The 25007-nt window shown below is 36.4% G+C and overlaps 1 protein-coding gene across 2 annotated transcripts; it reads right to left on the reverse strand.

Moving 5' to 3' along the window:
- Positions 1-2996: 2996 nt before the first annotated feature.
- Positions 2997-23435, reverse strand: LOC117332469 (microprocessor complex subunit DGCR8-like). Of its 2 annotated transcripts, none has more exons than XM_033891386.1 (16): positions 22797-23435; positions 21915-22271; positions 21435-21577; positions 20275-20719; positions 19322-19432; positions 17007-17076; positions 15557-15617; positions 15193-15262; positions 14854-14955; positions 14467-14565; positions 13361-13437; positions 12089-12189; positions 11218-11317; positions 5932-5988; positions 3582-3665; positions 2997-3263 (listed from the first exon to the last, which is right to left on the reverse strand). In XM_033891386.1, exons 1-16 carry the CDS (start codon positions 23098-23100, stop codon positions 3036-3038), a joined length of 2409 nt encoding a protein of 802 aa, XP_033747277.1. In that variant the 5' UTR covers positions 23101-23435; the 3' UTR covers positions 2997-3035. The 2 variants fall into 2 exon arrangements, with proteins under 2 accessions (XP_033747277.1, XP_033747276.1); XM_033891385.1 differs by having other exon boundaries at positions 19322-19444.
- Positions 23436-25007: the final 1572 nt, after the last annotated feature.

Consider the following 25007-nt stretch of genomic DNA (forward strand, 5'->3'; position numbering starts at 1 on the left):
ATTGATATTTGACTAGAACATTACTGGTATGTAATCAACCATCTAGAATATTTCTAGTCCTTACTGATTAATCAGAGGGACAAAAAAAAAGTGTTTAGAAGAAATATCAAACCGTAATGCAATCTGATAATGAATATTTCACAGCTTTGTTTCACACTTGGCACTTATCAAAGAAAATTTAGTATTGGATTAAGAACCAGGAAAACAAATATTACCTAAATTATTTTTTGGATTTTCAAAAAACATATATATTGTCAAGCATATTTTCAAACTGAACATAATTTATAAGTTTAAGCGAAACCTGCTCAGAACTTACCTCGATATTATGTTGAGATACGCATTATTTTCAATGCATGATTTTGTTTTTTTTTCTTCTCTAGAAATTTTTCTAAAAAGTTTTCCTTCCATTCGAAATAGTGCTAGTTCTTTAATATATTTATGATGTGAGGCTAATGGTTGCATTGTATAGTATGGGACTAGTCTACTTTCAAATTCAAGGGTTCTTCAGTTTTACCTTGCCTTGTATAATAGGCAATACAGTGCATCCCGTCGAACCTTGATTTTTAGCAATTTCAGAAGTCAAATCACTATTTCTTAGAAATATGAAGGGTCAAAAAATATGTCAAATAGACAAGTCCCTTCAAACCCAAGAGTCGGATCTCATTGGGGCAGTCAAAAACATACTCTCAAGGGTCTACTTGATAACAGTAACTCAAAACCGACACCCTTTTACTTTATTTTTCAATATGTGAGTTGCATACTGTAATTACGGTCACAAAAAAATAATAATATGATAATGGTTTATCACAATAACAATTAATATCAATCAAAATAAGCAGGAACCCGCCTGTCAATAGGAAAACAGACTACATGGCCAACCAGAAATGGTTGATTCATAATTCATGGGCTACATTTCACAATGGACAGAAGGCCCTGGAAGATATGATGGACAATGACTTAAAAGAGGATCGTAATCCACAATTAATAGTAACTTATCAATAGCATTTAACAGATAATACTTCATACTCGCTTTGATGCATTCTAGAAAACAAAATGAAGTAAGTGTGATTAGCACAATCATAAATCAGAGAAATATTTCAGTGTGAACAATGCTTAAATTACATCACTGTAAAATAAGTAGGTTACCAGTTGAACCTCATTTTCTCAAGTCAGTAGGGGCCATGAAAAAAGTAAAAACACGAAGAGATATACATGTACCGAGTATTCCAGGTAACCGAGTATACTTTATATAGTTTTTAGCTGTTTGAACTGAAATTTTACTTCCGAGTTAATCAGGGTCTTTGAGCTATCAGATTTGGAGGTAAAAAAGTTTGACTATGTATAGAAAATCATTTCTGATATGTCAAAAAAAAAAAAAAAAAATGAAAAACACTCTTCTTGATATTTAAACAAATTCACATTGAATTATCATAATTTAATAATAACACAATTTCTAATATGCAGTATCTTACAATTACACCATGATTTGTTACAATCAAATGATTCTACAGAAAAAATCAGAAGATAATTAAGATTTCAAATAAAAAAAAGCATAATATTTCTTCAATCTCTTTCACACAAATATTTTTTGATTAATTTTATTCTTCATTGATAATATTTTTGTGATTATTTTCATAAAAACTGAATCATAACTACATCACATTATAGTTTCCAACATAAAACTAAAGCTGAAAGTACGAATTGGCTACATTTGACGACCAGCAGGTATGTAGGAGTATACTGGAATGTCTACACATAAGCACCGAGTAACTAGCAAAATCTACCACAAATAAATTGCGAAAAATATATATAAAGTAAAAAATAATCCTATTCTGTTGGGAGTAGAAGCAATGATCAGTGAGCAGGGCTCTTTCATCGAATAAAATATTCTTGTTCGATGGGGATATGGCAAAATGGACAAAGAAACACAGGTAGTTGTCTGCCTGCGTCAGTTTTCCCTCTGTGGATAAATAACAATGGTCCCTAAGACGAGCGTCCACGTCATAAGTCCAGACTCGTTACAGTTCCTGGTAAAGCCGAACTCTCCACTCTTAGCTTGCCTTTACTTTTAATGGCTTCCTGCAAATACATGAAGATCATTTTCTGTGACATCCATCTTTGTTAATGTAAACATCATCTTCATTAACAGAGTACCGACATTCTAAACATGGTAGATGTTTTAGCAGCTTTCCTACTTTTGAACTGAAAGCAATGTGCTCTAATATTATTGCACCAATTACATTTACAAGACAGTGCTTTCTGTAGCAAATACTGTTGATGGTCCCAATTTATCCTTGTGCTTAATAGCTAGAATATGATCATGATAACACACTAAAATTGAGGGTAAAAAAATATGTACATTTGCACATTTGAGTTTAAACTTTCGTTTATATAGTATTACCTTCTGTTTGTAGAGTTTTACCTTTTGTCTGTAGTTTTACCTCCTGTTTGTAAAGTTTTACCTTTTGTTTGTATAGTTTTACATATTTTGTTTTGTCGAGTTTTACATATTTTGTTTTGTAGAGTTTTACCTTTTGTCTGTAGAGTTTTACCTTCTGTTTGAAGAAATTTACATATTTTGTTTTGTCAAGTTTTACATATTTTGTTTTGTAGAGTTTTACCTTTTGTCTGTAGAGTTTTACCTCCTGTTTGTAAAGTTTTATCTTTTGTTTGTAGAGTTTTACCTTTTGTTTGTAGAGTTTTACATATTTTGTTTTGTAGAGTTTTACCTTTTGTCTGTAGAGTTTTACCTCCTGTTTGTAAAGTTTTATCTTTTGTTTGTAGAGTTTTACCTTTTGTTTGTAGAGTTTTACATATTTTGTTTTGTTGAGTTTTACCTTTTGTTTGTTGAGTTTTACCTTTTGTTTGTAGAGTTTTACCTTTTGTCTGTAGAGTTTTACCTTTTGTCTGTAGAGTTTTATCTTTTGTCTGTATAGTTTTATCTTCTGTTTGTAGAGTTATACCTTTTGTTTGTAGAGTTTTACCTTTTGTTTGTAGAGTTTTACCTTTTGTCTGTAGAGTTTTACCTTTTGTCTTTAGAGTTTTACCTTTTGTTTGTAGAGTTTTACCTTTTGTTTGTAGAGTTTTACCTTTTGTTTGTAGAGTTTTACCTTTTGTCTGTAGAGTTTTACCTCCTGTTTGTAGAGTTTTACCTTTTGTTTGTAGAGTTTCTCCATTTCCTCCTTGAGTTTATCCAGTACAGCAGTATTAGGTTTCTTTGAGCAGGTTTGTGACTGGAGTTCCGTAATGGAATGTTCTTCTCTCTAAGAAATGAAAACATTGAAATATTTTCCCCATAATCAACCTTTTATTCTGTTAATTGATCTCCCACATAATAGTTTTGCCTGTAACACTAGTGCATAATAATGACATTATGTCATACATTAGAAATGGTAGAACAAAACGACTGCCTCCGTTTGATATTGTTCTTCGTATCTTAAGTTAGATAATTATGTTTTAATGAATTAAAAGAGCTTGCATTGTGTTGATTTTATATGAAATTTCAATTTTGTCAAATTTTGTAATATATCAGAAAATATTTATCGGCGGTCAAAGGGTCAAAATGGTAAAACAGAACTTACCTTCTTTTCTTTGAGATTTTTCCATGAGGATCGCCCGTACAGCCTAAGAAGGGATCCCAGGTTTGTGATATGAGGATGCAGCTCCTATCAATATGACATTTCAAACATTACCGGAAATCAGTTTACAATGGTCAGAGTTGCTAAGCATGTAAATGAAGTGATAATCTGCCTGCCTGGGTCATCTCAAAATACTTTAATGAAATACTTAGATATGATACATTTTACTTTATCACCTGACTGGCCAGTTTAACAATGTAATACGGCCATGTCACAAAGACTGTAAGACACTTGTGATAACACTATTGTGTTGCCATATATAATATATGTCATATGAAGGTCTGTCAAGAAAAAAACATACTGTCAGTGTTGAAATATATATATAGAGTATTGATTTTAAGTTTTCATTTATATTCGATTATAAATATCAGTTATGTGATCAACAAATTCTTCAACTTCTGGCTATGTCATAATCTGACATGGCACAAGCCTTAGTATCAAACTATATATCTCCTTTGATAAATTCTATTTGACATAGCCACTCATGTAAGATCCTCTATTTCTGGAGCAGGTCAGATAGTCTACTGACCTGTAGGATGGTTAGAATAGAGTTTCCTGACCTGTAGGATGGTAAGGAATTAAAGGATATAGTCTACTGACCTGTAGGATGGTAAGGATAGAGTCTACTGACCTGTAGGAATGTAAGGATAGAGTCTACTGACCTGTAGGATGGTAAGGATAGTCTACTGACCTGTAGGATGGTAAGGATAGTCTACTGACCTGTAGGACGGTAAGGATAAAGTTTCCTGACCTGTAGGATGGTAAGGATAGAGTCTACTGACCTGTAGGATGGTAAGGATAGAGTTTACTGACCTGTAGGATGGTAAGTATAGAGTTTACTGACCTGTGGGATGGTAAGGATAGTCTACTGACCTGTAGGATGGTAAGGATAGAGTGTACTGACCTGTAGGATGGTTAGGATAGAGTTTACTGACCTGTAGGACGGTAAAGATAAAGTCTACTGACCTGTAGGATGGTAAGGATAGAGTCTAATGACCTGTAGGACAGTAAGGATAGAGTCTACTGACCTGTAGGATGGTAAGGATAGAGTGTACTGACCTGTAGGATGGTAAGGATAGAGTCTACTGACCTGTAGGATGGTAAGGATAGAGTCTACTGACCTGTAGGATGGTAAGGATAGAGTCTACTTACATGTAGGATGGTAAGAATAGAGTTTACTGACCTGTGGGATGGTAAGGATAGAGTTTACTGACCTGTAGGATGGGAAGGATGGAGTTTATTGACCTGTAGGATGGTAAGGATAGAGTCTACTGACCTGTAGGACGGTAAGGATAGAGTCTAATGACATGTAGGACGGTAAGGATAGTCTACTGACCTGTAGGATGGTAAGGATAGAGTCTACTGACCTGTAGGACGGTAAGGATGGAGTCTACTGACCTGTAGGACGGTAAGGATAGAGTGTACTGACCTGTAGGACGGTAAGGTTGGAGTCTACTGACCTGTAGGACGGTAAGGATAGAGTGTACTGACCTGTAGGATGGTAAGGATAGAGTTTACTGACCTGTAGGATGGGAAGGATGGAGTTTACTGACCTGTAGGATGGTAAGGATAGAGTCTACTGACCTGTAGGACGGTAAGGATAGAGTGTACTGACCTGTAGGATGGTTAGAATAGAGTCTACTGACCTGTAGGATGGTAAGGATGGAGTCTACTGACCTGTAGGACGGTAAGGATAGAGTGTACTGACCTGTAGGATGGTAAGGATAGAGTCTACTGACCTGTAGGACGGTAAGGATAGAGTGTACTGACCTGTAGGATGGTAAGGATAGAGTGTACTGACCTGTAGGATGGTTACAACAGAGTGTACTGACATGTAGGATGGTTAGGATAGAGTCTACTGACCTGTAGGACGGTAAGGATAGAGTCTACTGACCTGTAGGATGGTTGGGATAGAGTCTACTGTCCTGTAGGATGGTTAGGATAGAGTCTACTGACCTGTAGGATGGTAAAGATAGAGTCTACTGACCTGTAGGACGGTAAGGATAGAGTCTACTGTCCTGTAGGATGGTAAGGATAGAGTCTACTGTCCTGTAGGATGGTTAGGATAGTCTACTGACCTGTAGGATGGTTAGGATAGAGTCTACTGACCTGTAGGACGGTAAGGATAGTCTACTGACCTGTAGGATGGTAAGGATAGAGTCTACTTACATGTAGGACGGTAAGGATAGAGTCTACTGACCTGTAGGACAGTAAGGATAGAGTGTACTGACCTGTAGGATGGTAAGGATAGAGTCTACTGACCTGTAGGATGGTAAGGATAGAGTTTACTGACCTGTAGGATAGCCTGGGCTGCTCTCTGTTTACCTTCTCTCTTATTTTTACATACAACCTGTAAAACAGCCACACACATATCAATGGTCATATTCTAAACCAGATTTATCAATAAAAACCTTTTACAATGTTTATCCCCAAATTAGCCCCTCCCCAATTATAAACACCATACCTATCCTCAGATTAATCCCCAACCCCTGTGTTAAATTTGGATAGTGGTTATTTATTCACTTACCTCTTTATTCAAATATCATAGTAAGCTAGGTTTATTTATATTAATAAATTTTCTAGTCCTTCATTCCAGACCTAACTCAGACATACTGTGACTAACTCAGACTTACTGTGACTTAATCAGACTTACTGTGACCTAACTCAGACTTACTGTGACCTAACTCAGACTTACTGTGACCTAACTCAGACTAACTGTGACCTAACTCAGACTTACTGTGACCTAACTCAGACTTACTGTGACCTAACTCAGACTAACTGTGACCTAACTCAGACTAACTGTGACCTAACTCAGACTAACTGTGACCTAACTCAGTCTAACTGTGACCTAACTCAGACTAACTGTGACCTAACTCAGACTAACTGTGACCTAACTCAGTCTAACTGTGACCTAACTCAGACTTAGTGTGACATAACTCAGACTTACTGCGACCTAACTCAGACTTACTGTGACTATCTCAGACTTACTGTGACTATCTCAGACTAACTGTGACCTAACTCAGACATACTGTGACCTAACTCAGACTTACTGTGACCTAACTCAGACATACTGTGACCTAACTCAGACTTACTGTGACCTAACTCAGACATACTGTGACCTAACTCAGACTTACTGTCACCTAACTCAGACATACTGTGACCTAACTCAGACTAACTGTGACCTAACTCAGACTTACTGTGACTAACTCAGACATACTGTGACCTAACTCAGACTTACTGTGACCTAACTCAGACATACTGTGACCTAACTCAGACTTACTGTGACCTAACTCAGACATACTGTGACCTAACTCAGACTAACTGTGACCTAACTCAGACTTACTGTGACCTAACTAAGACTTACTGTGACTAACTCAGACATACTGTGACCTAACTCAGACATACTGTCACCTAACTCAGACATACTGTGACCTAACTCAGACATACTGTGACTAACTCAGACTTACTGTGACTTAATCAGACTTACTGTGACCTAACTCAGACATACTGTGACCTAACTCAGACTTACTGTGACCTAACTCAGACTTACTGTGACATGACTCAGACATACTGTGACCTAACTCAGACTTACTGTGACCTAACTCAGACTTACTGTGACCTAACTCAGACTTACTGTCATCTAACTCAGACTAACTGTGACCTAACTCAGACATACTGTGACTAACTCAGACTAACTCAGACTAACTGTGACCTAACTCAGACTAACTGTGACCTAACTCAGACTTACTGTGACTAACTCAGACTAACTGTGACCTAACTCAGACTAACTGTGACCTAACTCAGACTAACTGTGACCTAACTCAGACATACTGTGACCTAACACAGACATACTGTGACCTAACTCAGACATACTGTGACCTAACTCAGACTTACTGTGACCTAACTCAGACTAACTGTGACCTAACTCAGACTTACTGTGACTAACTCAGACATACTGTGACTAACTCAGACTTACTGTGACTAACTCAGACTAACTCAGACTTACTGTGACCTAACTCAGACATACTGTGACCTAACTCAGACATACTGTGACTTAACTCAGACTTACTGTGACTAACTCAGACTTACTGTGACTTAATCAGACTTAGTGTGACCTAACTCAGACTTACTGTGACCTAACTCAGACATACTGTGACCTAACTCAGACTTACTGTGACATAACTCAGACATACTGTGACCTAACTCAGACTTACTGTCATCTAACTCAGACTAACTGTGACCTAACTAAGACATACTGTGACCTAACTCAGACATACTGTGACCTAACTCAGACATACTGTGACTAACTCAGACTAACTGTGACGTAACTCAGACTAACTCAGACTAACTGTGACGTAACTCAGACTAACTGTGACATAACTCATACTTACTGTGACTAACTCAGACTTACTGTGACTAACTCAGACATACTGTGACTAACTCAGACTTACTGTGACCTAACTCAGACATACTGTGACCTAACTCAGACTAACTGTGACCTAACTCAGACTTACTGTGACCTAACTAAGACTTACTGTGACTAACTCAGACATACTGTGACCTAACTCAGACATACTGTCACCTAACTCAGACATACTGTGACCTAACTCAGACATACTGTGACTAACTCAGACTTACTGTGACTTAATCAGACTTACTGTGACCTAACTCAGACATACTGTGACCTAACTCAGACTTACTGTGACCTAACTCAGACTTACTGTGACATGACTCAGACATACTGTGACCTAACTCAGACTTACTGTGACCTAACTCAGACTTACTGTGACCTAACTCAGACTTACTGTCATCTAACTCAGACTAACTGTGACCTAACTCAGACATACTGTGACTAACTCAGACTAACTCAGACTAACTGTGACCTAACTCAGACTAACTGTGACCTAACTCAGACTTACTGTGACTAACTCAGACTAACTGTGACCTAACTCAGACTAACTGTGACCTAACTCAGACTAACTGTGACCTAACTCAGACATACTGTGACCTAACTCAGACTTACTGTGACCTAACTCAGACTTACTGTGACCTAACTCAGACTAACTGTGACCTAACTCAGACTAACTGTGACCTAACTCAGACTAACTGTGACCTAACTCAGTCTAACTGTGACCTAACTCAGACTAACTGTGACCTAACTCAGACTAACTGTGACCTAACTCAGTCTAACTGTGACCTAACTCAGACTTAGTGTGACATAACTCAGACTTACTGCGACCTAACTCAGACTTACTGTGACTATCTCAGACTTACTGTGACTATCTCAGACTAACTGTGACCTAACTCAGACATACTGTGACCTAACTCAGACTTACTGTGACCTAACTCAGACATACTGTGACCTAACTCAGACTTACTGTGACCTAACTCAGACATACTGTGACCTAACTCAGACTTACTGTCACCTAACTCAGACATACTGTGACCTAACTCAGACTAACTGTGACCTAACTCAGACTTACTGTGACTAACTCAGACATACTGTGACCTAACTCAGACTTACTGTGACCTAACTCAGACATACTGTGACCTAACTCAGACTTACTGTGACCTAACTCAGACATACTGTGACCTAACTCAGACTAACTGTGACCTAACTCAGACTTACTGTGACCTAACTAAGACTTACTGTGACTAACTCAGACATACTGTGACCTAACTCAGACATACTGTCACCTAACTCAGACATACTGTGACCTAACTCAGACATACTGTGACTAACTCAGACTTACTGTGACTTAATCAGACTTACTGTGACCTAACTCAGACATACTGTGACCTAACTCAGACTTACTGTGACCTAACTCAGACTTACTGTGACATGACTCAGACATACTGTGACCTAACTCAGACTTACTGTGACCTAACTCAGACTTACTGTGACCTAACTCAGACTTACTGTCATCTAACTCAGACTAACTGTGACCTAACTCAGACATACTGTGACTAACTCAGACTAACTCAGACTAACTGTGACCTAACTCAGACTAACTGTGACCTAACTCAGACTTACTGTGACTAACTCAGACTAACTGTGACCTAACTCAGACTAACTGTGACCTAACTCAGACTAACTGTGACCTAACTCAGACATACTGTGACCTAACACAGACATACTGTGACCTAACTCAGACATACTGTGACCTAACTCAGACTTACTGTGACCTAACTCAGACTAACTGTGACCTAACTCAGACTTACTGTGACTAACTCAGACATACTGTGACTAACTCAGACTTACTGTGACTAACTCAGACTAACTCAGACTTACTGTGACCTAACTCAGACATACTGTGACCTAACTCAGACATACTGTGACTTAACTCAGACTTACTGTGACTAACTCAGACTTACTGTGACTTAATCAGACTTAGTGTGACCTAACTCAGACTTACTGTGACCTAACTCAGACATACTGTGACCTAACTCAGACTTACTGTGACATAACTCAGACATACTGTGACCTAACTCAGACTTACTGTCATCTAACTCAGACTAACTGTGACCTAACTAAGACATACTGTGACCTAACTCAGACATACTGTGACCTAACTCAGACATACTGTGACTAACTCAGACTAACTGTGACGTAACTCAGACTAACTCAGACTAACTGTGACGTAACTCAGACTAACTGTGACATAACTCATACTTACTGTGACTAACTCAGACTTACTGTGACCTAACTCAGACTAACTGTGACCTAACTCAGACTTACTGTGACCTAACTCAGTCTAACTGTGACCTAACTCAGACATACTGTGACCTAACTCAGACTTACTGTGACCTAACTCAGACTTACTGTGACCTAACTCAGACATACAGTGACCTAACTCAGACTAACTGTGACCTAACTCAGACATACTGTGACCTAACTCAGACTAACTGTGACCTAACTCAGACTTACTGTGACCTAACTCAGACTAACTGTGACCTAACTCAGACATACTGTGACCTAACTCAGACTTACTGTGACCTAACTCAGACTTACTGTGACCTAACTCAGACTAACTGTGACCTAACTCAGACTAACTGTGACCTAACTCAGACATACTGTGACCTAACTCAGACTTAGTGTGACCTAACTCAGTCTAACTGTGACCTAACTCAGACATACTGTGACCTAACTCAGACTTACTGTGACCTAACTCAGACTTACTGTGACCTAACTCAGACTTACTGTGACCTAACTCAGACTTACTGTGACCTAACTCAGTCTAACTGTGACCTAACTCAGACTAACTGTGACCTAACTCAGACATACTGTGACCTAACTCAGACTTAGTGTGACCTAACTCAGTCTAACTGTGACCTAACTCAGACATACTGTGACCTAACTCAGACTTACTGTGACCTAACTCAGACTTACTGTGACCTAACTCAGACTTACTGTGACCTAACTCAGACTAACTGTGACCTAACTCAGACTTACTGTGACCTAACTCAGTCTAACTGTGACCTAACTCAGACTAACTGTGACCTGACTCAGACATACTGTGACCTGACTCAGACTTACTGTGACCTGACTCAGACATACTGTGACCTGACTCAGACTTACTGTGACTGTGCGTTTCCCAACAGTTAGAGAGTATTCACTCTTTTGGTGTTTTAGGGGTTTGACGTCAATTTTACAGTTTGTGTCTCCCATTCCATAGTTTCTGCAAAATGAATTTAAAACAATATTAATGAAAAAAACATCAGCTCATCATAAATGTGATTTCATAACAAAAAGTCAACTGATGTCACGATAGAAGTTACAAGAAAATCTGATATACAGCTTTCTACAGTTAACAGTACTTTACAATAATTGTCATTCTAACTCAAAATCTTTAAAACTAGGGCAAAACATGTATCGACCAAGTAAGCCTTTTATATATATATATTTGCATGGGGAACTTAGATAACACATCTGTGTCACTTTCTCCTAATAAATACATTAAAAGCAACATTTGTATTATTTCGAATGTATCTATATAAAGTCATAGTTTGAAAAATATTTGACAGACCTGCAACAGTATCAGAAGCTTTTATATATATATATATATACACATGCACTTACTATAATTTAATTTTGCTTGTAACAAGGATTTTCATTGGCTCAAAAAATTATGTTATCATCTCATAACATAAAAAAAAATAAAAGGAACTACTTTCAGTGACGACAGCGGAGTAATCGTTGTTCACAGGATTTTGTATTTATCAATGTGTTTTTAAATATCTGGAGCAAATTAAACATGTTAAACTTAATGAAAACGTTTCTTAATGTTGTTAATTAAATTATAAGGGTTAACTGTAATATTTTTTTTTACGTTATTGAGCAATAAGCTCAATGACGTAAAAAAATATTACAGTTAACCCTTAAATACATGTAACAATTAAATTAGAATTTTAAAAGTTAAATTTTCAACATCAGTAGGATAGAGATTTACCTGCTGAGGCACTCCTGTAGGATCTGGTAGGGACTGGGCTGCCCTACTTTGTTACATAGCTCATAGACACGTGGGTCCTCGATCTTGATCTCATCAAAAAACTGTAACACAATGTGGTAAAGATAACAGTGCTGCAGGTATGTTCTCAACAGATAATAAAGCATCAATTCTAGGCATGTTTGGAGAGTCTAGTATCACGCTATACTTTACTCTAACATTGGACAAAGCCAAATACATGATTGCGGCAATTTCAGGTGTTCAGGTGTAATTTGTAGTGAACGAAGCCATGGACAGATGATTCCATTCAGATTTGACATTCACATTGAGTAGAATTCACACCACGGATTCACATGTTGGGACAATTCCTACCAATATTCATATATGTAAATAATTCACACCAAAGATTCACATCTAGGGACAATTCCTAGCGATATTCATATATGTAAATAATTCACACCAAAGATTAACATGTGGGGACAATTCCTACCGATATTCATATATGTAAATAATTCACACCAAAGATTCACATGTGGGGACAATTCCTAGCGATATTCATATATAAATAATTCATACCAAAGATTCACATGTGGGGACAATTCCTACCGTTATTCATATGTGTAAATAATTCACACCAAATATTCACATGTAGGGACAATTCCTACCGATATTCATATATGTAAATAATTCACACCAAAGATTCACATGTGGGGACAATTCCTACCGATATTCATATATGTAAATAATTCACACCAAAGATTCACATGTGGGGACAATTCCTAGCGATATTCATATGTGTAAATAATTCACACCAAATATTCACATGTTGGGACAATTCCTAGCGATATTCATATATGTAAATAATTCACACCAAAGATTCACATGTGGGGACAATTCCTAGCGATATTCATATGTGTAAATAATTCACACCAAATATTCACATGTTGGGACAATTCCTAGCGATATTCATATATAAATAATTCATACCAAAGATTCACATGTGGGGACAATTCCTACCGTTATTCATATGTGTAAATAATTCACACCAAATATTCACATGTAGGGACAATTCCTACCGATATTCATATATGTAAATAATTCACACCAAAGATTCACATGTGGGGACAATTCCTAGCGATATTCATACATGTAAATAATTCACACCACAGATTCACATGTTGGAACAATTCCTATCACAGATTAACATTCACACCATAGATTCACATTTGTAGGACTCATATTTGGGGACAATATCAGATTCATTAAACAACATACCGATAGGTCCTCATCTTTATTAATCTCTTCTGTGACTTTGCTCATTTCTGGGATAAGTATTGTCAGGGTTTCTTTTGCTACAAGAAACAATGGATCATGATAACTAGAAATATCAGTACATTTAAAATTAAAAAGATAGCTAGAAATATCAGTACATTTAAATTAAACAGTACCCAGATGTAATAATGAAAATTAATGGAGTAATCAAAGATGCAACATTGCCAACAAAAGTGCAATTGCAACTTTTTTCAATATTTATTGGTTTATGAATATTCAAATCATTGATGTACCAATATTCATTTGTTTATGAATATTCAAATTCTTGAGTATAATATTTTTTGGTTTATGAATATTCAAATCCTTGGCGTATCAAAATTCATTAATATACCTGAATATTTATTGATATAAAATGTAGAATTTTATTAATATCGTAGAACTTACATTTACAAGAATTTATAAGTGAAAACTTTTTAGTTCAAGTGACGATCATACGACCTCATTTAATGATATCTTGTAGATAAGCTTAACATGGACCAACACGTAGTGATTTCTACATAACCAACCACTCCCCTCTATTAGGTGGGGTAGGTTGGATTAGAATAAATTTGCATAAGGAGAAAAGATTGTGCAAAAGACAAACAAGATATAAACACATTTCAAAACAAATAGTTTCTCTGCAGTGAACATAAACCATAACACATCAAATCATCAACAATCATCAAAGACATATATATTAAACTATATTATGAAAATCATATTTTTACACTTTCATATCCTCGGTTGATATTTTTCTTAGGTCAATACAACAATGTATCAAATTTATCAAAAGGCTATAATTGTATAGTGTTAATAGTCCATTTAAGTAAATCAATTTCTGTTGGATTTATTTAGAGCTATTCCATTAAAATACCTACCTGACCCAAGGACTCCACAATAAATCACTTCTATCCACGGATGGATTGCCTTCCTATTACTATTTAATCTGTTAAATAAATTCTAAAGGTGGTACCCCTTAACCAAACCTGGAGTCCTTGGGTGGGGTAGATGTTTTACTGGAATAGCCCTTAGTGATTATCCAATGTATAGGTAAAACAATTTAATTTTACCTGCTGCCATCTTGGCTGACTTTTTGCTGCTTGAATAACCGGTACCATATTCAATATCACCAATAACAACTGTGGCACTGTAGGGGTTCTGGGCATTCTCTGTGAACAAAGGAATACAAATATAACCTAGACAGTTATTACTGCTACCACTAACTTACAACTACTGACTTGTATTGGCATTCACACAATGATTTATGAACCTTAGAAAGACAATATTAACCTTCACTTGGATGTTGCACACATCTTCATGGTTCTACGCTATCGCAGACACTTACATATACCTAATTCTTTGAAGACACATCTAGGATGAATTCTGATTAGCCCAGACACTTATCTAATTCTTTGAAGACACATCTAGGATGAATTCTGATTAGACCAGACACTTACCTAATTCTTTGAAGACATATCTTGGCTGGATTCTGAGTGTGTGCTGTGCATATTCATGTAAAATACAGACATAGGATTTCCCCAATGGATTCAAAACAAACTCTGCAAATTAAAGAAAAACATCACTGTATCAATTTGATTCATTTTTCCCTTAAATACATTGAAATTTTGTGTTCCTGAATAGTCACTTAAGTAAGGTTAAAAAATATATATGAAATTATTGTGAGACAGTGATGAAGAGGGATGATAACACTTAAACATGTCACAACCTGTAATGAGGTAGCATATAGCCTTAAAGAAAGTTTGAATGATGGGTGAGTAACAAACAGCAGTTATTACCTTTGAGTTTAGGTTTTTCGTCTCCTTTCACTTGTGGAATTTTGCAAGTTATCAGCTTTGTAGTTGATGGCTGAAAAAAAGAGAGACAGAATTCTACCCTGGTGGAAAATCTTCTTGAAAATGACCATTAGTATACAGCTAACTACTGAAATCACTTCCTATCTTATACAATTGTCTTTATCACATACCCGAAAGTCACTGGATATTTCATGTCCAATATACACAACAATAGGATTAAGCAACAGGCTTTGCATGTATAGGCTCTCCCCATTTTACAGCATACTTCTAAGTCAAGGCAGAAGACAATTGTTTCATTAGAGACCAAAAATGAAAGGCCGTTTGGATACCCCCCAACTTTACTTACCAGGGCTGGGCGAGACTGTGACCTAATTGCATTTAAGTGTCGTCTTCTGTCTTTCCATGTTCTACAAAATCAGCAGCATTATCATCATTATGGATTCCTACTTCTAACAAATATAATAGTTATGTGCTCAACATAACTTTTAAACATGGTAGATATTTCACCCCTAACCTTAGAAAGTGGATGTTTTTTTTTTCCATCCTTCTAATGAATTTTGAAACGCGAAACAAAACTACAATATCTATGGCAAAATAGGCTAAGAATAGCCAACAATATGATTTTTTTCTTCACATTTTATAAATGCAATCTTTTTTTGCTTTTCACAATTCTGAAAAGAACACTTTTTAGTGAAAAACATATATCTTTGACATGACTACATATATCCAAATCAGTTGAAAATCAGACCCGGACACTGATAAAGTCATTCAGATTTGGTTTGTCTGATTTATCCCAAATCAATCATTTTTGCTGCATTATATTGGTAGGCACATAATATGATTTCACACAAGATATCTGGCTCACTGTTATCTAAACTTATGTTCTCATTAAGATATTGATAAAATATTACAGATGGAAATAGAAAACTGCACTAATGAACACTAAGATTCATTTACGGATTTAACTTACACCAGTGAGGCATGACAAAGTGATACTAATTTTATTTTATCTTTTATCATAAATTTGATATTTCGCCTGAAAAACCACCTGTGTTTCTGCTACAGGTACCACTACCGATACTAGATTTATTTTTATTCTGTTCCACAAATTGTACCAGAATAAAAATTGTACATGTAGGACAGGCAATCTTTTGATTGTTTTAATAGTTTTTACTGAGGTAATCTTTATCAGAAGAATCACCAAGATGTGATGAAAGTACTTAAGAAGTGTTGTTGAGTTGATCTAGGTAATTTATACAGATTCTAAGCTCATTATCATATTTTATTCATTTAATGATTTTTTAGCCCTTCATTCAACCATACTACTGCTCCAATATGAGGTCTCTGGGTCTCTTGGACATTGCAAAGTTGTTTAAAATTTTAGTATATCTGACCGTGATCTTGGATGTTGGTCAAGGTCATTCATTTGAACAAACTTGTCAACACTTCACCACAGCATGCTACTAGTCATATATCACGTCTCTCAGCCTCTTGGTCATCGAGAAGTTGTTTAAATATTTTTACACATTTGAACTCTGTGACCTACAATGTAGATCAAGGTCATTTACCCGAGCATGATACTTGCCCAATATCGGGGAAAAGTTTATGTGGACTTCAATGTCATTAGTTCACTTGCTAGGGAGGTGAGGTAAATAAAGTGGTTGTATAGGGTTAGCGGAAACACGGGTATCTTTTAGGCCTTATTCGCAGAGCTATAAATTAAGTTGCTGATCAAAGTACAAATTGGCAGTAAAAGTGGTTTCAGTCTGTTATTAAATATCAGATATAATACTCACTTAAATTTTTTTACTGTGATTGTCCTGAATTCAAACAGCTTTTCACAATATTCCCGTAGTTCAGTAGGATCTGAAATATAAGACAGGGAAACTGAATAGAAATTTTTGGTTTTTTATTTTGTTTAACGTCCTATTAACAGCCATGGTCATTTAAGGATGTGCCTGGTTTTGGAGGTGGAGGAAAGTCGCAGTACCTGGAGAAAAACCACCGGCCTATGGTCAGTACCAGGAAACTGCCCCACATGGGTTTCGAATGCGCAACCCATAGATGGAGGACTAGTGATAAAGTGTTGGAACACCTTAACAACTCGGCAACCGCGGCCAGAAATAGAAATTTCCAGATTGAATTTCTATTTAGTGATTATCACAATAGATTTTCCTATATACATGTATATATTTTACTGGTTAAAACTAAATATGTTTCTATTCTGTTACTCGTGACCAGGAAATGTCTGTGCGTTCTGAAAGACACTATCCTACTCTTTTAATATATAGCCCTGAAAATATCATGCAAGAAAAAAGAAATTACCAACCTATCTAACTTGTTACAGGAAACAAAAATATTTTGCCTCTAGGTGCTACAGTAACATAAATATCAGTATATATATATATATTGTATATTCACAGCAAATGCAATATAAATGGACTTTTGGTTCAGCCTACATAACTATTGTTGGTTCCCATATACAGTGGAACTTCGTTAACTCGAACTCGGATAACTCGAATACCCCGCTTAACTCGAAGTACCTCGCCGGTCCCGGCCGAATTCTCTCTTTATCTTAGTAAAAAAAACTCGGATAATTCGAATTCGGATAACTCGAAAAACTCGGATAATACGAAGTAAAAATTTGGTCCCAACAATAAAAATCCTACTTGAAATGTTCGGATAACTCGAAGTATAATTTTCGTCGATCGGTGGCAAACGCCGACATTTTTTAAGAGCTAAATTCCGTTTGTAATACTGAACATATCGGCACTACTAACCTACATGCTATTATAAGTGTTTCATAAATTCATAAAAGAAATTGTCGGTTGAATCTTATAACAACAAGTCTTGGTGATAAAAAGTACTGCTTTACTTACATCAGGTAATTTCCCAAGACGGTCGCCGATATCAGTACACACGATAGTCAACAACTCATCTACCCGTTCGCTCAAGCGGAACTAATCTCTGACACACCGGTAGATCTACCCGGCTGATGTTTTTACAGGTGTAGAAATGACACATTCACCGGCGCCTATTAAATCTTTAAACTGCTGAAACAATAGCGTAATTACTGCCGAGGTGTTCAGAGTACAACTGTAACGGTCAGTGCTGTCTATTAAATCGGATAAAACGCCAACTCAGTTACAGTAACATTTTATACGCACATGCGCAGCCCAACTTCCGGTGCTAATACACATGGAAATGGCGTGGTTATCAATAAAAAGTAAGTAGGCCGATCATACAGTATTTTATATATGTCCAATAAAAGGTAATGGTTCTGTAACGTTTTGTATGCTATCTGTGTTAAACTTAAACGGTTATTTGTTTTGACATTAATAACTTGTTATTTTGTCGAATTCCGTTTTATCGTTTACCTTTTGCAAACATGACTTGCACATCGGATCGTTATTGAAGTGACTAAGTGAAACTTTATCGTGACTGTATATCGGCAAAACTACACCAAATTACAAGTGACATAACGAAACATTACATATATATTTACATGTATTGACCAGTCTTTACACTGATCTGGTGAGCGACGGAGCGAAGTTATTATGATTATATAATGTTGACAAATATTGATCAAACTTTTCACCAAAAACGATAACTCGCTTAATTCGAACACTCGGATAACTCGAAGTTTTTTCGTGGTCCCGTCGACTTCGAGTTAACGAAGTTCCACTGTATATGCTGAAAATCTTTCTAACTCAATAATCAGTCAAACCTGGCATATGTGACCCTTCAAGGGGCCAAAAGGGCAAAATATGACAAGTGGTCTCTTAATCCAGGTTCATGATTCTACAAATAGTAAATAGCATTGGGAGGGGGAAATATGGTCACATATGAGAGTCGCTTAATTCTGGTGGTCGCTAAATCAGGTTTGACCGTAAATCATTTCATAATCATCTAAATAATCCCAATACTTTATCACTTCAACAAGGAAATGCGTGGAAGCTGGATTCCTTTTCTTCTCTTTTGAAAGTGGTCCATAACCAGTAATTTATAGTAACACCACAGCTTTCATGAACTATTAATGTATTCAATCCATCTGCCTTGGGCTGCTTTCCAGTCGTCTTTAAAATAGTGACTCAGAAAACTTGAACCTTACCTACAGTATTTTGTTTCTTTCTATCCTCGGCATATTCTATCTTGATGGGCGGGGCTATCACTGACCCATCTGCAGTGGTCACTAAGGGCGTCTCCTGTTCTCCAGTAGAAGCTGTTCCTGAAACTGGAACAGAAGTGCTTGATTTAGGACAAAATTTCAGTGGACATCGTCAATATTATCATTTGTGTGAATTTTAGTAAATAAAACACCATTTACATTTCACTGCATCGCCTCAGAGCTCTAAATAAACAAAATCAGCTGAAAGTGGTGAAACCACAGGGTGTACACATGTACATGACCTAATAAGGGCGCCCTTACCTTTTTTATAAGAAAAATATCTTTGAGTGTCAAAATGGTGTTCAAAAGTAACAATCCATGTGAAATGTTTTTTTTCTTTATGTGTTCAATTTTCTTTAGCAAATTAAGTCATTGGAACAGAAGTTTTCGCCACATTTAAACTATTCATACAGATGTCAGTATAAAGTGTGCCGAAACTATAAATGCTAAACGCACATACACATTACATATATCACTTACCATATCTTTTTGAAGGTAAAGTAAAAGACTTTCACGATATTAACTTAATGTTTTTAAGATCAGAAAGCTAATAAAAGACACTGTAAATCAATTATTAGGTCAAAGATGAAGTAAAACGATGTCGGATATGATCTGGGAAATCACCTGTGTCTATAAATAGAACACAAAAGAGTTCTATTTAAACATATAATGGCGGAACACAGCTAGCATGTTTTACAAGTTTACGGGAATATTCCAGTGATGTTTATGCTAGATAAATGATAATGAATAGATATCTTCATCAGGAATATTTTCATGACTGAATATTTTACTGTTTCCACAGACTTGGGCATTCTACTGCTATAAGATGAATCTACAAAGCAGTTTGATGACTGATAACAATCATGGAAGTGATCTTTAAACAAAAGTAATGATACCTGTGCCATTAGTTTCACCATTGGAGACTGGATCTGGTGGTTGCGGTGGTGCTTTCACTAGTTCAGTATGCATGTCAGAATTTTCACCATTTGCAATGGGTTCAGGAGGTAGCGGTGGTTGCGATTCCACAGCTTCGTTAGACATGTCAGCATTTTCACCATTAGGGACTGGTTCAGATGGAAGTGGTGGTCGTTCACCCATATACTCTGATTGCATGTGAGAATTTCCACCATTAGCGACTGGTTCTGTTGGTGGAAGCGGTGGCATCGATTCCTGGGACTGTGACCCAGGTTTCACAGATTCAGCCTGCCTGTCAGAACTTTCATCGTTACGGACAGTTGTACCCTGTTGTTGGTCTTGGAATTGCTGAGTATTGGAATTCTCTTTATGTAGCTCTCTCCTGTACTGAAGGCAGGGAACAGCACTAACGGGAATGTCATGTTTCTGAAGAAAAGTTCGAGCATCAAATCAGACACATATATGTACACAAAAAATCCCAGAGAGATCTTGGTGCCCACCATTGAATGATCTTTAATTGTTCCATGTCAGACAGATCTTTTCTTATCTACTATTTCCTTCTTTCCCCTTTTATTATTTCAGTACTATAGATAACAAATTTCACCTGTCAAAATTCAAGATGGCCACTTGTCCCGTCATTTTGTTTTCTCAATGACACAAAATAATGGGCACAAGAACCACAAGGAAACTACATATAAAATTGTGTAATATATATCTTCAGTACTTTTTCAAGAAGATTGTGATAATGTGATTGGTTTATGGACTGACAATGGACAAAGTGATTTGATCTGATGACGGTGCGCTATTAAGGAAAAGCATTGTAAGCAATCAATAATCTTCATGACCAACTTCAGTATCATAAGTAAAATGCTTACTATCAGAAACATGTAAACTATTTGACAAAACTTACTGGCCAGTAAATCTTCTCATTGTTTGTAATTATGTAATTCTTTATCAATCCCCAAAAAACCCCATCTTATTAGGTGTTATTTTACGGTAAGTAAAAGTAAGTTTGACAAACACAGGTCAATTTATGTTCTTTTCATAGGTTTTGAAACCAAACAAGTGTAATCAATATGAGGTTGCCACGTACAGTTTATAAGCAAACCAATGGGATCACAGAACCATTATTATACATTACCCTGACACTGCCTGGTCCGAGAAAATAAGGACGGGCCAAAGTGCACACTCTTGTTGTTTTGTGGAGGTAGACCGGCATACCGCTGTTATGGGTGATCACAACCCAACCCTCTGGTAGCACCTCAAATGGATTGTTTCCCCTCTCTGAAATTAACAGTAACCAACCCTGCCATGTTCAGCATCAATACTATCTCTCATGCAATATCTGGAATATATTGCACATTTTTATGCTTATAATACATGTACACACATTATGTCAGAAAAATATAGAATATTATTTTCAGAGAAAAATATTTTAATACAAATTCCTTTCAGAAATTTGGTCTTTTCTTCTCTCTTTCATGCATAAATCTGTTAACCTCTACATTTATATGTAAAATCCTAGTCTTTCATAGAACATTTTATCAGATATTTATCAATAACATCATTTCTTCAGCTTGAAGGGTATCTGGATTATCTGTCTTAGTGTCTAGAAAGGTACCTGTGAGAACAATCTTCTCTTTCTGTATAGGACAGTCTGTAGTGGTACGTCGTTCAAAGCCTTCATCAAGCCAGGCATAAATTTCACTGTCTTCGAGGTCATCCTCACTGTAGAAATCACCCATGTCATTATCTCCTTCAGCATCGCCCAGGTCATCAATGATCTCAAATTCCTGAGTTCCATCTGCAGGTTCCTTGGGAATATTCTCGGCACTATCTGCCCTCAGCAACTTGGCTGGCACTTCGTCATCTGATTCGTCTTCCTCTTTATCTTCCTCCAGCACAGCATGGGGACGCTTTGCTGCTTTTTGAGGTTGCGGTTTATCTTCCTGCCTGTCAATTTCTCTTTCCTCAAGCACTGTTAAAATTGAATTCTCTAAAGTCACACTTAATATGACTTACAAAGAAAAAGGTACGATAGTACTGTAAAATAAGTGACTTTAAGGAGTAGAAATTTAATTTATTGATTTAAAAATATTTCTGATTCAGTTTTAATTTTTGGAATGAGAAGCTATTACAACTGTTTTCTCGGTCATAATATTTCACCAGAGAGATGTTTTATTATGTTTGAATTCCTTTAATGACAAGACACCCTTATACAATAAATGATTTGCTTATGGATGAATGTTAAATAAGGTTTCTATAAATTCAATTCAAAAAGGTATGTGACAAATGGCGGCACATTCTAAAAGTGTGCCATCATTTCACATTGTAAATAACTGAGTGCTACTAGTCAGTCTCTATAGCAACCTTCCATTTTACCACGCAGTGTTGAAGTGATGCTGATGATTTCAAACACTTACAAGGATATATCCAATCTGGATTCAAGCAGTTGCAAGCTCTGAATGAACCCCTAAAATCTTCACATATTTAACTACATTACCTGAAGCTTTGTCCTCAGCTTCATTAATCTCAGCTTCTGACACAATTTCACCATCTGATTCAACTGGAGCGTTACTTGCTTCTGATGTGTTCTCGGTCTCCGGCCATTTTTCTGGCTCTAGTACTCTTGTAGCATCTTTGATACTTTCCACCTCTGATTCTATTTCCCCTTCTTCCAAATCTCCATCATCCATCTCTGATGTCATTTTCCCACCATTATCAGAGCCAATGTCCAACCTGTCAGTTTTTTGATTGGACGTTTGCGTTGACGATGGTGGTACTGTGGAATCTAGCTCATCTTCCATTGGTCCCGTTTCAGACAAATGTTTGTGTAAATATCGCAAATATTTTTACAAGTCTTCTATAAATGAACAATACACACAATGATAGAGACAAGTCTCAATGGCTGGGTTAATCAATTTTGGATATAAATACACTTTTGACCATTCAAGAACATTCTCCTCATGAAAGATATTGATACCTTTTAAAAGGGACACAATTTCAATGGATAAATAAATATAAACGATTCTGGCGAGAGATGCACACGGTCGGAGTACAAGCAAAGGTTAAGATTTTATTGTTGACACTTCACCTTTACTAATACACCCCACAATGCACTAAATACTATCAAGATAGGATGAAGAGGCATCACATTACAATTCAACAGGCATAAGTTACAAATACATGCACATACTTTGCATTTGCCAAGCCAGATACAATTTTACATCTTCAATGTTTCAACTTAAATAATATCACCCGATCTACATTTACGAAATATGCAGATCGCATATAAAAGCGAACTTCTGGAAAATTTGTAAAAGATTTGCAGATGCTATATAAACTGGAAATTTTATAAATCAATGCATCATATTCAGATATGAGTTCGACATAAAAATGGATTCATGTTCGACTAGGTGTCGCACACAAACTTGGCAGAATGAATCCAATAATACCTAAAAAAAGAAGTCGGATAGCTCGAGGTCTTTTTATGTTTGAGAAGTGAAACACCGATCTACTGATCAGAATGCATGTTACGTGTTTCTGACATCGAGGAAAATGTTGTGGTGAGCGAAAACAGGTGACATCGTCTTCAAAATTCAAGCACACAACAGCGCACCGCAAAAGACTAGATGGTGATTGAGTGCAAAATACGGAATTTCCGCTATGAAGCGGAAAGAAAACTGAATAATATTCATATTAAATAGCTTGTTTGGATTGATAATATTTGTTGCGTGGATATTTTTAATCATGGAAGACTTGTCGTCTGTTTAAATGAAATATTCTCAGTTGAATTAAAGATTATGCTCTATTTGATACTTCGTTTCGCTTTTCATTATTTCATTGACAGCGACACCTATATATTTCACCAATCTGAAGCGCCACCTGGAAAAGCTGAGAAACGTAACATTATTTAGGGCTACTCTGGAAAGGTATAATTAGATGAAGAAAATTAGTTGCCATGTGTTTATCTTGACCTAAGCTTGCACTATGAAATGAAATAACTTAAGTTCAAATTTGCTATGCCGTTTTCCAAAAAGATATTGTTTAGCGACAAAAACGTTACCGATGCTTGGTCACTCATAGATAGGGTTGCATACGTCTCCGATTTGAACAAGTAGATTATAAGTATCTATTAGATATTTCTTTGTCTAACAATCTAGTTTTTAAATGAAGACTAACAAAATTTATCAAACATAATAATGTATACTATTAATACACAATTTATTCTTAACATTTAAATCTGGAAATGAACTAAAAGCATCATTTTGAAAAGAATTTATGAGAATAAATAATTGGGTGTACAAAACAAAACAAAAACAAAAAAACATGCATTTATAGATCTAGAGATGGAAAATTATTAAATTTTGTACTAGAGCTGGACAGGTCGATCATCGGAGACCAGGTATGCATATACGTAGCTTAAGCATATGCATGGTTATTGTTTGGATCGAGGTAACCTGTGTTTGAACGCTGGTCTGGCTTTGCATTTTCTCACTCCTCTTTCAATTCTAGCCTTTGATTAAACCTTGTTTCCAGTGAGGTGAATACTTGACAAGGGAATAACCACACCTGGGTTGTGAGTTGCATGTTCGGTGACTTAGAAAAAGGGAGGGAAGTGTGTAGTGACTTAGAAAAAGGGAGGGAAGTGTGCAGTGGAATTTGAACAGGGCAATCATCTGCAACCAGTTAGCTCAATTGGTAAAGCTTTTGG

The sequence above is a fragment of the Pecten maximus genome, chromosome 8 (genome assembly GCF_902652985.1).
Source record: "Pecten maximus chromosome 8, xPecMax1.1, whole genome shotgun sequence".
Classification (NCBI taxonomy): domain Eukaryota; kingdom Metazoa; phylum Mollusca; class Bivalvia; order Pectinida; family Pectinidae; genus Pecten; species Pecten maximus.

Bases quoted from the DNA above. Each gene is read 5' to 3' on its own strand.
- LOC117332469 (XM_033891385.1), bottom strand. From the start codon at position 23,100: ATGGAAGATGAGCTAGATTCCACAGTACCACCATCGTCAACGCAAACG. The intron at 22,272-22,796 runs GTAATGTAGTTA...CAATTTTAACAG, and splicing joins AGCTGAGGACAAAGCTTCAG to TGCTTGAGGAAAGAGAAATT. The intron at 19,445-20,274 runs GTATCATTACTT...CTTCTGTTCCAG, and splicing joins TGGTGAAACTAATGGCACAG to TTTCAGGAACAGCTTCTACT.